Source organism: Ursus maritimus, unplaced genomic scaffold, assembly GCF_017311325.1.
Source record: "Ursus maritimus isolate PB19 unplaced genomic scaffold, ASM1731132v1 scaffold_35, whole genome shotgun sequence".
Lineage (NCBI taxonomy): Eukaryota > Metazoa > Chordata > Mammalia > Carnivora > Ursidae > Ursus > Ursus maritimus.
Genome location: NW_024426119.1, coordinates 7,172,366 through 7,187,155, shown reverse-complemented (window position 1 = coordinate 7,187,155; position 14,790 = coordinate 7,172,366). Strand labels below are relative to the sequence as shown.

Genomic DNA, 14,790 nt, shown 5'->3' with positions numbered 1-14,790 from the left:
TCAGGTCATGATCTCAGGGTCCTGGGATTGAGCATGTGTTGGTCTCCATGCTCAGGGAGGAGCCTGCTTCCCCCTCACCCTCTGCCACTCCCCTTGCTTGTGCTGTCTCTCAAATGAATAAATAAAATACTTAAAAAATAAGTTCAAAAACCCACTGCATTTGATAGGAATAAACAACTTTTAAAATGTAATTTGAATCACATTTTCTTTACTTACTGTATAAACAGAACATTTTCTCCCGCTTCTGTTTCTAAAAATAAAATAAAAATTAGATTTGTACAAGGATACACTGATAAAGCATTAGAAAAATCGCATAAGAACATTAACAACAATTGAAAAAAAGAAATTACTAACTACCCACCTTACTTTCTGCCCCCATGCCTCAAGCTACACTTTTTAAGCAATAAGACAGTTTTATCAATTACTGGTTAGATAGCCACAGTAGAATTTAACAGAAAACAGATTTAGCAGGGATTGCAATAACATATTTACCTGCAATTTCTGACTTTCTTAATATTTTCATATGAGACTCTGTCTGGAATACTCTAGGAAAGAAAATAAAGATTACTGACAATCTGTAATTTTATTTATTTATTTTTAAAAAGATTTTATTTATTTATTTGACAGAGATAGAAAGCACAAGCAGGAGGGGCAGCAGGCAGAGGGACAGGGAGAAGCAGGCTTCCTGCTGAGCAGGGAGCCGGACACAGGGCTTGATCCCATGACCCTGGCCCATGACCCTGGGATCATAACCCCAGCCAAAGGCAGACACTTAACTGACTGAGCCACCTAGGTGCTGTTGAATCTTTTCATTCAGGAACTTGTTATAACTTCATTCACACAATTTTTAGTATCCTTCAGTAATGGTTTATCCTTTATATGCTTTTATTATTAAATACATAGCAAAAAAATATAACAGAATGGGGAAAAAGACATTTATCTTCTATCTGGGTATTATTTATATATAGGAAATATACTAATTTTCATATATTAATTTTGTACCCTGCTACTTATTATCTATTTATTTATTGTATATTTCAATTGATATTCTTATATTTTCTATTCTTATATTTTCCTAATATGCAAGCATTTAATCTGCAAAAGGTAATAGATTTACCCCCATCTTTCCAATTTTTAGAACTCCACTTTCTCTATTTTTATTAGCACCTTCAATACAATGTTAAATTAACAGTGGAAAGACATAGCTGTTTTGTTTCTGACTTTAGAGGTGATGCTTTCTCAAGCATAATGCTGAATAATAACCTTTTAAATAATAATTCTCTAATGCTTATGTAATTAAAACCCAGATTATCCAAGTCAGTTATTACCAACATACCTGGTTTGATGCACAAAAAATCATTACCTGTAACATTTTAATCATTCCTTCTTCCAACTTACTTTATAGTATCTGCAAAGCTGACTCGACGAGAGCTTTTCTTATTTCTCAAAGCATTAGATTCCTAAGGGCAGAGAATATATGATATGATTCTTTTTTCTTTTTTAATTCAAGTTAGTTAACATAGAGTGTATTATTAGTTTCAGGGTAGAGTTTAGTGATTATCAGTTGCATATAACACCCAGTGCTTATTACATCAAGAGCTCCTTAATGCCCTTCACCCAATTACCCCATTCCCTTTCACCTCCCCTATTTGTTCCCTATAGTTAAGAGACTCTTATGGTTTGCCTCTCTTACTGTTTTTATCTTATTTTTCTTTCCCTTCCCCTATGTTCATGTTTGTTTCTTAAATTGTGAAATCATATGGTATTTGTCTTTCTCTGATTGACTTATTTCGCTTAGCATAATATATCCTCTAGTTCCATCCACATTGTTGCAAATGGCAAGATTTCATTCTTTTTGATGGCTGAGTAATATTCTAGTGTGTATGTGTACACACACACACCACATCTTCTTTATCCATTCAACTGTCGGTGGACATCTGTGTTCTTTCCATATTTTCGCAATTGTGAACATTGTTGCTATAAACATTGGGGTGCACGTGCTCCTTCGAATCAATTTTTGTATCCTTTAGATTAATACCCAGTAGTGCAACTGCTGGGTCATAGACTAGTTCTATTTTTAACTTTTTGAGGAATCTCCACACTGTCTTCCAGAATGGCTGCACCAGCTTGCATTCCCACCAACAGTGTGAAGGGCTCCCCTTTCTCCACATCCTCCCCAATATCTGTTGTTTCCTGAGTTGTTATTTTTAGCCATTTTGACTGGTGTGAGGTGGTATCTCATTGTGGTTTTGATTTGTATTTCCCTGATGCCGAGTCATGTTGAGCATCTCTTCATGTGTCTGTTAGCCATTTGTATGTTTTCTTTAGAGAAATGTCTGTTCATGTCTTTTGCCCATTTCTTGAGGGGATTTTTTCTTTTTTGGGTGTTGAATTTGGTAAGTTCTTTATAGATTTTGGATAGTAGCCCTTTATCTGATACGCCATTTGCAAATATCGTCTCCCATTCTGTTGGTTGTCTTTTGGTTTTGTTGATTGTTTCCTTATATGGTGTGATTCTTACGGAAACTACTATTAATTTGGTCTCCAAAGTAATATGGACAGAGACCAAGTCTTATTCTGAGTTAATGTGTTAATTTTGGTAATTATTTATTTCTCTGAAATATCTCAATGCACTTAACAAACATGAATATGATTTTCCACGTGAATGGTAATAAGCATACTGACACAAAAAACATATATTTAAGGAAATTGATTACTGTCCCTTACCTTTTCTCTCTCCTTTTAAATGAATGATTGTTTTGCTATTAAAAAGTAGAAAGGGGCACCTGGGTGGCTCAGCAGGTTAAACGTCTGCCTTCAGCTCAGGTGATGATCCCAAGGTCCTGGGATCGAGCCCTGTTTCAGGTTCCCTGCTCAGCCCGGAGTCTGCTTCTCCCTCTTTATCTGTCCTCTCCCTGCTCGTTCTCTCTCTCTCTCTCAAATAAATAAATAAAATTTAAAAAAAAAAAAAAAAGAAAGACTGGGGACAAAGCAAGTGATATGTGGCCTGTCCTTACTATACTGTTTCTAGGATTTAAGAAAAAAATTTAACTGTGGTAAAATACACAACAAAATTTAGCATCTTAACCACCTTTTAAAATTTAATTTATGTGGTGCCTGGGCGGCTAAGTCACTTAAGTGTCCAACGCTTGGTTTCAGCTCATGTCATGCTCTCAGGGTCATGAGACTGAGCCCTGCACTGGGTTCTGCAGAGCTCAGCATAGAGTCTACTTGAGATTCTCTCTCTCTCCTTCTCCCCCTACCTCTTTGCTCCTCTCTCAAATAAATAAATCTTTAAAAAAATTTTAATTTTTATTTTAAAAGTGATCAGAACTCTTAACTTTAGATCTACTCTCTCAACAAATTTTTAAGTGTATAATACAATACTGTTAATTATAGGCACAATGTTGTGTAGCATATTTCTAGGACTTACCTTGTATAACTGAAACTTCATACCTGTTGTTAGCAACCCCCATTTTGCCCTTCTCTATGACCCTGGCCACCAATGTTCTGCTCTCTGCTTCTATGAGTTCGACCACTTTAGATACCTTATGTAAGTGGAATCATGCAGTATTTGTCCTTCTGTGACTAGCTTGTTTCATTTACCATAATACATCTTAACCATTTTTAAGTGTACAGTACAGTAGTCTTAAGTAGGTATACAATGCCGTGAAACAAATTTCCAGTCTTTTCATCCTGCAAAACTGCAACTCCATATCCATTAAACAAGTCTTCTTTCCCTAACCAATCTCCTAGCACCACCATTTTACTTTTGGTCTCTATGAATCTGGTTAGGTAATTCATAAGCGGAATCATAAAGTATTTGTCTTTTTTTTTTTCTTCAGATTTTTATTTATTTATTTTAGAGAGAGAGAGAGTGTGTGAGAGCAAGCAGGGGGAAGGGCAGAGAGAGAGGGAGAGAAAGAATCTCAAGCAGACTCCACAATGAGTGTGGAGCCTGATGCAGGGCTCAATCTCACGACCTTGAGAGCATGACCTGAGCTGAAACCAAGAGTCAGATGCTTAACCGACTGAGCCACCCAGTATTTGTCTTTTTGTGATTAATTTATTTCATTTAGCATAATGCCCTTAAGGTTCATCTTTGTTGTAGTATGTGTCAGAACTTCCTTTTTTTTTTTTTTTGGTAAAGATTTTATTTATTTGTCAGAGAGAGAGAGAGCACAAGCAGGGGAAGTGGAAGGCAGAGGGAAAAGCAGGCTCCCTGATAGCAAGGAGCCCGGCACAGGACTCAATCCAGGACCCTGGGATCATGACCCGAGCCAAAGGCAGATACCTAACAACTAAGCCACTGAGGCATCCCAGAACTTCCTTCTTTTTAAGGCCAAATAATATTCCATTGATATCACATTTTGTTTATCCATTCATCTGCCAATGGACACTGGTTTGCTTCTACCTTTTGCCTATTGTGAAAAATCCTGCTATGACAGGTGTATAAGTCTCTTCTAGACTTTGGGTATATATCCAGAAGTGGAATTGCTGGATCATATGGTAATTCTATTTCAATTTTTTGACGCACCACCATACTGTTTTCCATAGTGGCTACAACATTTTACATTTCTATCAACAGCGTACCAGGGTTCCAATTATTCCACATATTAGCCATCACTTGTTATTTTCTGTTGTTTGTTGCTTTTTTTTCTTTTTACAGTAGCCATTTTAATGGACATGAGGTGATATCTCACTGTGGGGGTTTTGATTTACATTTTTCTAATGATTAGTGATGCTGAGAATCTTTTCATTATAAAATGCTATTTTTATTTTCCCTCATCTTTTTTAATAAGAGCAAACCTCCTTACTCACATAGACACCAAACACAAAAAGCAAATGACAGAGAAACAAACAGAATCCACAGAGACTTTTACTATGTTTAAAAAAAAACAAAACACAAAACTAATCTAGCCTAAGAATCAGGAAGATTTCTTTGAGGAAGTATATTTGAGACCTGAAGGATTAGTTAAAAATTAGTCAGATGAAGAGGGGCGCCTGGGTGGCACAGCGGTTAAGCATCTGCCTTCGGCTCAGGGTGTGATCCCGGCGTTATGGGATCGAGCCCCATATCAGGCTCCTCCACTATGAGCCTGCTTCTTCCTCTCCCACTCCCCCTGCTTGTGTTCCCTCTCTCACTGGCTGTCTCTATCTCTGTCAAATAAATAAATAAAATCTTAAAAAAAAAAAAAATTAGTCAGATGAAGAGTTGGGTAGAGAGAAAGCATTCTAGGCAGAATGTGTGCAGAGGTGTTGAAACAGGAAAAAGCTTGATGCATTTGAGAAATAGAAAGATTATAGAAGCCAAGTAGAGTGAGAATTCAGAATTGAATGGTCTCCAAAACTATATGCATTTCATCAATCGACAAAATGTGATGAAAGTCAACTATACCAGGCACAATAAGTTGAAAAAACGCATGATAAAAGTTCCCACCCTCAGGAAGTTCTAATTTAGAATGGACATTAGCAAACCATTATAATGGAAGGTTTTGAGGGATGATTTTCTGAGAGAAGCAATATCAAAGTTGAGTCTTAAAGGACAAATAGGAATTACAAAATAATGAGGACTACAAACTTACAATAAAGCAAGTATGATAAAATATTAATTGAAGAATCTAAGTGATGATTATATGAGCATTCACTATAAAATTCCTGCTACTTTTCAGAACGTTCCAAAAAAAATTTTTAATAGAATGTTGGGAGGACAAAGAAGAATGAAGGACTAATCATCTAAATAGAGGAGATATTATATGTACATTCTTGCAGGCTTGACAGTTTGTGTCATGTTTGCAGAATAGTAAGCAATGGTGAGAAAGATATGTGAGAGTGGCAAGAATGGGCTTAAAAATCAAGAGTGTCAGCTTACTCAAGTGTTTGGATTTTAATCTGACAGCCACTGGATGCTTACTCGTGCACATTCAACTAGAAATCATTTATGACGTTCTCTCTTCATACAGCTAATCAAGTTCCTATTAACATTTATCACTGAAAATAGTCATCTACAAAGCGTTTGCACTACAGACTTACCTGAACTGTTTCATTCCCACCTCTGAGGTCCTGAAGAGGACTCCTTGGGGGCTTCAAGATCTAGAAGAATTAGAATTATTCAAGAAAATCTGGGATTAATATTAATAATCAGTTCAAATTATACCATAAGAGAAAGGTAGAGATGTTAAAATTTCTGTGAAAACCTCCAAAATTCCTCAAATTCATATTGTTCAGTGCTATACTTTGTGGATGGTTTAAATATCCGGCATCTATTCCCTTCTCCCTGCCCACCTTCCTCAATTATTTTGCCCACTCTCATCCCATGTGGTCTAGGTAAAGCTCCACCCCAACCCAAGGGCACAACATGTAACCCTCACCTAGAACAATATGCACACGATATTCGCTCATCAATAGTGAGTGGTTCAGGAAGGAGGACTTGACCCATAACAAGATAGTCGAGCCAATATGATTCAATCCTAAATCCTTTGTTTTTGTTTTATGTTGACGAAATAGACACTTTTTCATTTAGGAGTTGAAACTGGAAGTTGGGAGAGCTAGAGGTACTGTAGTAATCATGGGGAGAGGGCCTGTCTGAAAATGGAGATTACCTAGAGGAAGCAGTCAGAGTAGAAAAGTGAGAGAAAATCCTAGTATTGGTGATATTATTGGAACCCCTGGTCAGTTACATTGTCCCAAAAGTCATCCCTATCTTTGGATTTTTCAGTATCAAAACCCAATAAATTTTGTGCTTAAATCAGTTTGAGTTGGATTTTTTGTATCTTACTATACTATTTAAATATATTCTTAAACTTTATTGAAGTATAATTTACATGGCATACAATTCATAAAATTACCATGAAATTCATAAAATACAAATTTTTGTATATTTACAGAATTGTGTAACCAGGGGAATATTTGAGTATCCAGAGAGCAATAGGAGCCAGTGGGAGTAGAATGGTGATGTTACAGTCAAAATTACTGTGACATATAGTCAACATTCAATAAAAGGTAACAATTCTTAAGTGTTTCTTACTGAGGAATGTCGTCTTCTAACAGGTCTGTCCATATTGTCACTGAAAAAAGGAAAACAAAATTTATAGACACATTGGTAAAAGACTGAATTTTCAAAAGCCATCATCACAGCATCTTTTACGAGCTTTTAAATTGGCCATCACTTTCAGTTAACACATGGCATCACTCTCACTTAGCAAAATTTATATTATAAGACATTAAAGTCAGTATTTAGGTCAGTGTTTTAAAATACATATTGTACACTCTAAGAATATCCCTTGCAAAACAATCAGCACAATATAGTGTACCATATTTACAGAGGTACAATTTTAAGATAAATGGGTCATAAATCAAGAGACTAGCTCTGGTTTAACTACCGTGTGATTTTTAAATCAGGTTTTGAAAATTCAAATGCCTATGGAGGTCAAACAGATCATTTAGGAGATGCAGGAAAAATAGGCAGTATTGAGATGATAATGGAGAGTTCCTGCTTGGTCTAATGGTCACAGCCATTACTCTGGTCAGGTTAGCTGTTGCTACAAGAATATGAGCCCAGTGTTGCTACACTCAATTTCTCTTTCTTTTTTTTTTTTTTCTTTTTTTAAAGATTTTATTTATTTATTTTAGAGAGAAAGAGCAAGCTTGCACAAGCAGGGGGAGAAGCAGAGGGAGAGAGAGAGAATCTCAAGCAGACTGCACTGGGCACGGAGCCCCATGTGGGGCTCGATCTCATGACGCAGAGATCATGCCCTGAGCTGAAATCAAGAGTTGGACACTCAACCGACTGAGCCATCCAGGTGCTCCTACAGTCGATTTTTCAAGAGAAAATTTTAGCAACTAATTCAAAAATTTAAAAACATTGTGTGGGGGGGAAAAAAAGTCTATAGACTATAAACAGGCCACCAGGGGCGCCTGGGTGGCACAGTGGTTAAGCATCTGCCTTCGGCTCAGGGCGTGATCCCGGCATCATGGATCGAGCTCCACATCAGGCTCCTCTGCTATGAGCCTGCTTCTTCCTCTCCCACTCCCCCTGCTTGTGTTCCCTCTCTCGCTGGCTGTCTCTATCTCTGTCAAATAAATAAATAAAATCTTTTTTAAAAAAATAAATAAACAGGCCACCAGTTTGTGATGCCAATTTTAGACCAATCATTTCATTTCCTTGGGCCTCAATTTTCCCATCCTGAAATGAAGGGATTGAGGTGGTCTCTAAAGTCCCTCTTAGTTTTGACTCTAGATATATAAACACAAAGATATGGCAAAGAGAGCTATGACTTTGTAACATTTACTTCTTTTCCCTTGAACAGAATGGAAAAAGATTTCAGAAGTTATCAACAGGTCTTACTAATAGGAAAAGTATCTTTCTCTGATAAACAGTCTAACATTTTTAGCTGTACTACGTGAACTTACTTTTCTTCATTAGCTTCTGAAGACATCCCATCCATTTTTGAAGAAAACCTTTTTCTGTAACAAATACACAACATTAGAAAAGGTGAGAGAGAAAGAAAAGAAAAACTATGAAGAGATTAATAGCAAAGTTGTAACTTCAGGATTACTTTCTGGGGGAAGACCAAAAAAAGGGAAGAAAAAGCTACACTATGGGATTGTAAAAAACGAGAAATTTTGAGTTTAAGGTACTCCATTATAATTAATACTCCTGGAAAATTCTCATAGTCAAATAAAATCAGTGACTAACTATGATTGTGATGATAAGGGCATTAATGGTTCAAATAAAAATTTGGCCTAGTTTACAAGAATTTATGGATTATACAATAATTTAATCCCAAAGTAAAATCAATTAGGTATCAAAATACACTGGATGTGCATAATATACATATTTATTTTATGAAAACTGTAACTACTCAGCAAAAAAACTTGAAGACATAAAAATAACATTTAAAAAAGTATAGCTGAATGTGAGAGTCCAAGATGGTGGAGGAGTAGGAGACCTTAATTTCCTCTGGTCCCAGGAATTCACCTAGGTAATTATCAGATAATTCTGAATACCTGCAAACTCAATCAGAGATCGAAGAAAAGAAGAGCTGCAACTCTATGAAAAGAAAAGCTACCATTTTCTGCAGGGTTGGAGGTACAGAGGAGTGAATTGAAGACGATATATGGGAGGACAGACCGCACCGGTGGGGAGGGGGGAAAGCCTCCGATCGCCGGCTACGCGCAAGTGATACAGCAGCAGAGCACAAAACTGGAACTTGGAGAGGTCGACTCCCGTGAGAGACATCGCTTAGGCTGCTAAGCGGGGATGGAACCCCAGCTGGGGCAGAGTGGTCTCAGGATTCTCAGGGTTACAGGAAGACCGGGGGTGTCTGAGTGTGGCAGAGCTCCCAGGCATCAGAGCGGGGAAGCTGGCTGCAATCAATGAGCCAAGGAGTAGGCTCTCAGCTCAGGGTTGCCATAAACCAGGATCTGTGGCACAGTTGGGAGCAGAGGCCCAACAAGGTGAACTGGGGAGACCCCCTTCCTCCCTCAGGAGGAGAGGCACGGGAGTCCGTCAAAGGAGTCTGATGGGTTTGGAGATTCCAAATGGGGTCGCATGCCTGAGACAGAAATGCTCGGTCACAGGCCCGGTGAGCATGGAGTGTGGCCGGAGACCAGGGAGTCAGGAGTGATTGACTGCTTTTCTCTGAGAGCACATGGAGGAGTGGGGCCCCAAGTCTTCAGGTCCCCCACCAGCAATTGGGAGGCAGCCATTTTCCTTTTCATCCTCTAAAGCCTCGTGGAAAGCCTTCAGGGAACAAAAGCCACAGAGAGCAAACCAGAACAGATTGCTTAGCCTGGCCCCTGGCAAGGGCAGTACAATTCCACCTGGGGCAAAGACACTTGAGAATCAGCACAGCAAGCCCCTCTCCCAAAAGATCAGCAAGAACACCCAGCCAAGACCAAGTTAACCAATCAATGAGAACTGCAAAACTCCAGTGCTAGGGGAATACATCACATAGAACTCATGGTTTTTTCTACATGATTCTTTAGTCTTTCAACTTTAATCTTTTAAATTTTCTTTCTTTTTTAGAAAATTATTCTTCTTTCTTTTTTCAACCAATTTTTTTATCAACTCCTTTTAAAAATCTTTTTTAATTTTCATTTTTGCAGTCACATTCTATCCCTTCATTGTATTTCATCATATATATATATATATATATATATATATATTCTTCTTTCTTTAAAATTTTGGGTGCAATTTCTTCTAACAGACCAAAATACACCCAAAATTTAGTGTATGGCTCTGTTCTATTCACCCATCTGATCATATTCTCTCTTTTTCTTCTTCTTTTTTTTTTTTTTTGCCTTTTTTTTTTGTTTTGTTAAAAGTCTTTTTTAATTTCCATCTTTACAGTTAGTCTATCCTTTCAATATATTTGATCTTTTGTATATATAAGTTTGTCTTCCTTTACAATTTTGAGATGCAGTTTCCTCTAACAAACCTACCAAAATACACTCAGGAGATAGTGTATTGCTCTGTTCTGTTCACCTGTCTGTTGTTTTTTTTTTTTTTAAAGATTTTATTTATTATTTGATAGAGAGAGAGACAGCCAGAGAGAGACAGAACACAAGCAGGGGGAGTGGGAGAGGAAGAAGCAGGCTCCCAGCGGAAGAGCCTGATGTGGGGCTCGATCCCAGGGCTCTGGGATCATGCCAAGCTGAAGGCAGACGCTTAATGACTGAGCCACCCAGGCGCCCCTCACCTGTCTGTTTATATCCCTTCCTTTTTGTTGTGGTTTTTCTTCTTCCACTGTTTTTTCTTGTCTTTTAATATCCATTTTTACAGTTATATTCTATCCTTTCTTTGTATTTTTTGTACATATGTAAGCTTTTCTTTCTTTACAATTTTGGGATCTAATTTCTAAAAAAATAGACCAAAGCACACATCCAGTGTATTGCTCTAATCTGCTCACCTGATTATATTCTCTGCCCCCCCCTTTTATTTTTTTTCTGGTTTTGCACCTCTTCTGATTTGTTTAGTGTATATTTCTCTGGGGTCGTTGTTGCATGTTAGTAATTTGTTCTCTCATTCATCTATTCTTCTCTGGGCAGAATGACAAGATGGAAAAACTCACCTCAAAATAGAACAAGAGGCAGTACTGACTGCCAGGGACCTAATCAATATGGACATTAGTAAGATGTCAGAACTAGAGTTCAGAATAACAGATTATAAAGATACTAGCTGGGCTTGAAAAAAGCATAGAAGACACTACAGCATCCCTTTCTGGGGAAATAAAAGAACTAAAATCCAACCAAGTTGAAATAAAAAAGGCTATTACTGAGAAATGATCAAAAATGGAGGCTCTAACAGGTAAGATAAATGAGTCAGAAGAGAGAATTAGTGACCTAGAAGACCAAACAATGGAGAATAAAGAAGCCGAGAAAAAGAGAGATAAACAACTACTGGAACACGAGGAGAGAATTTGAGAAATAAGTGATACCATAAAGCAAAACAATATTAGACTAACCGGGATCCCAGAAGAAGAGGAAAGAGAGGGGCAGAAGGTATATTGGAGCAAATCATACATGAGAACTTCCCTAATCTGGGGAAGGAAACAGGCATTCAAGTCCAGGAGGCACAGAGAACCCCCCTCAAAATCAACAAAAATAGGTCAACACCTGGACTTCTATTATTATAGTGAAGCTTGCAAACTTCAGAGACAAAGAGAAAATCCTGAAAGCAGCTTGGGACAAGAGATCTGTAACCTACAAGGGTAGAAACATTAGATTGGCAGGAGACCTATCAATGGAGACCTGGCAGGCCAGAAAGGACTGGCATGATATATTCAGGGTGTTAAACAAGAAAAATACGCAGCCAAAAATACTTTATCCAGTTATGATGTCATTCAAAATAGAAGGAGTGATAACCTTCCAGGACAAACAGAAACTAAAAGAATTTGCAATCACCAAACCAGCCCTACAAGAAATAGTGAAAGGGGTCCTCTTAGCAAAGAGAGAGCCCAAAAGTAACAAGACCAGAAAGGAACAGAGACAATATACAGTAACAGTCACCTTACAGACAATACAATGGCACTAAATTCATATCTTTCAATAGTTACCCTGAATTTAAATGGGCTAAATGCCCCAATCAAAAGACACAGGGTACCAGATTAGATAAAAAAGCAAGACCCATTGATGTGTTGTCTGTAAGAGACTCATTTTAGACCCAAAGACTCTTCCAGATTGAAAGTGAGAGGGTGGAAAACCACTTATGCTAACGGACATCAAAAGAAAACTGGGGTGGCAATCCTTATATCAGACAAATTAGATTTTCAACCAAAGACTGTAATAAGAGATGAGGAAGGACACTATACCATAATTAAAGGGTGTATCCAAGAAGAAGATCTAACAATTGTAAATATTTATGCCCCTAACATGCGAGCAGCCAATTACTTAAGCCAATTAATAACAAAATCAAAGAAACACATCATAATAATACAATAGTAGGGGACTTTAACAGCCCCTCACTGCAATGGACAGATCATCTAAGTATAAGATCAACAAGGACATAAGGGCTTTGAATGACACACTGGACCAGATGGACTTGACAGATATATTCTGAATATTCCATGCCAAAGCAACAGAATACACATTCTTCTCGAGTGCACATGGAACATTCTCCAGAAGAGACCACATCCTGGGTCACAAATCGGGTCTCAACCAGTACCAAAAGATTGGGATCATCACATACATGGAGGCTAAAGAGCACCCTACTAAAGAATGAATGGCCAACTAGGAAATTAAAGAAGAATTTTAAAAACTCATGGAAACAACTGAAAATGAAAACACAACTGTTCAAAATCTTTGGGATGGAGCAGAAGTGGTCCCAAGAGGGAAGTATACAGCACTTCGAGCCTTTCTCAAGAAATGAGAAAGGTCTCAAATACACAACCTAACCTACACCTAAAGGAACTGGAGAAAGAACAGCAAATAAAGCTTAAATCCAGTAGGACAAGAGAAATAATAAAGATTAGAGCAGAAATCAATGAAACAGAAACCAAAAGAACAGTAGAACAGATCAACGAAATTAGGAGCTGGTTCTTTAAAAAACTTAACAAGATTGATAAACCCCTAGCCAGACTTATCAAAAAGAGAAAGGACCCAAATAACTAAAATCATGAATGAAAGAGGAAAGATCAAAACCAACACCAAAGAAATACAAACAATTATAAGAACATATTATGAGTAACTATATGCCAACAATGAAATGGATGCATTCCTAGACACGTATAAACTACCAAAACTGAACCAGAAAGAAATAGAAAACCTGAACAGACCCATAACCTGCAAGGAAACTGAAGCAGTAATCAAAAATCTCCCAAAAAACAAGAGCCCAGGGCCAGATGGCTTCCCAGGGGAATTCTATCAAACATTTAAAGAAGAATTAAGACCTGTTGTTCTGATGCTGCTTCAAAAAAAATAGAAATGAAAGGAAAACTTCCAAATTCTACGAGGCCAGCATTACCTTCATCCCAAAACCAAAGACCTCACCAAAAGGGAGAATTACAGACCAATATACCTGATGAGCGTGGATGCCAAAGTTCTCACCAAGATACTAGCCAATAGGATCCAACAGTACATTAAAAGGATTATTCACCACAACCAAGTGGGATTTACTCCTGGGCTGCAAGGGTGGTTCAACATCCGAAAATCAATCAATGTGACATACACATTAATAAAAGAAAGGACAAGAACCACATGATCCTCTCAATAGATGCAGAAAAAGCATTTGACAAAGTACAGCATCCTTTCTTGATTAAAACTCTCCACAGTGTAGGAATAGAAGGAACATACCTCAATATCATAAAAACCATATACAAAAAGCCCATAGCAAATATCATCCTCAATGGGGAAAAACTGAGAGTTTTCTCCTAAGGTCAGGAACATGACAGGGATGTCCACTCTCACCACTGTTGTTCAACATGGTACTAGAAGTCCTAGCCTCAGCAGTCAGACAACACAAAGAAATAAAAGGCATCTGAATCAGCAAATAAGTCAAACTCTCACTTTTTGCAGATGACATGATACTCTATGTGGAAAACCCAAAAGACTCCACCCCAAAATTGCTAGAACTCATACAGGAATTCAGCAACGTGGCAGGATATAAAATCAATGCACAGAAATCAGACGCATTTCTATACATTAAGAATAAGACCAAAGAAAGAGAAATTAAGAAATTGATCCCATTTACAATTGCACCAAAAATCATAAGATACCTAGGAATAAACATAAGCAGAGAGGCAAAAGATCTGTGCTCTGAAAACTACAGAACATTCATTAAAGAAATTGAGGAACACACAAAGAAATTGAAAAATGTTCCATGCTCACGGATTGGAAGAACAAATATTGTTAAAATGTCTATACTACCCAGAGGAATCTATACATTCAATGCAATCGCTGTCAAAATACCATCAACATTTTTCACAGAGCTGGAACAAATAATCCTAAAATTGGTTTGGAGTCAGAAAAGACCCCAAATAGCCAAAGGAATGTTGAAAAAGAAAACCAAAGCTGGAGGCATCACAATTCCAGCCTTCAAGCTCTATTACAAAGTTGTAATGATCAAGACAGTATGGTACTGGCACAAAAACAGACACATAGATCAATGGAACAGAATAGAGAACCCAGAAATGGACCTTCAACACTACGGTCAACCAATCTTCGACAAAGCAGAAAAGACTATCCAATGGAAAAAAAGACAGTCTCTTCAACAAATGGAGCTGTGAAAATTGGACAGCCACATGAATGAAACTGGACCATTTCCTTACACCATACACAAAAATAGACTCA

At 37.6% G+C, this 14,790-nt stretch overlaps 1 protein-coding gene across 1 annotated transcript in view; it reads right to left on the bottom strand.

Annotated features, from left to right (window-relative positions):
• KNL1 (kinetochore scaffold 1) overlaps positions 1–14,790 on the bottom strand; it is a 61,866-nt gene that overhangs the window by 42,264 nt on the left and 4,812 nt on the right. Inside the window, exons 2-7 of the mRNA XM_008702248.2 lie at positions 8,413–8,466; positions 7,028–7,067; positions 6,034–6,093; positions 1,399–1,460; positions 493–545; positions 217–250 (exon numbers count right to left, since the gene is read on the bottom strand). Coding sequence (XP_008700470.1) covers positions 217–250; positions 493–545; positions 1,399–1,460; positions 6,034–6,093; positions 7,028–7,067; positions 8,413–8,447 — 284 coding nt within the window. The 5' untranslated portion in view covers positions 8,448–8,466. The remainder of the gene's footprint in view (positions 1–216; positions 251–492; positions 546–1,398; positions 1,461–6,033; positions 6,094–7,027; positions 7,068–8,412; positions 8,467–14,790) is intronic.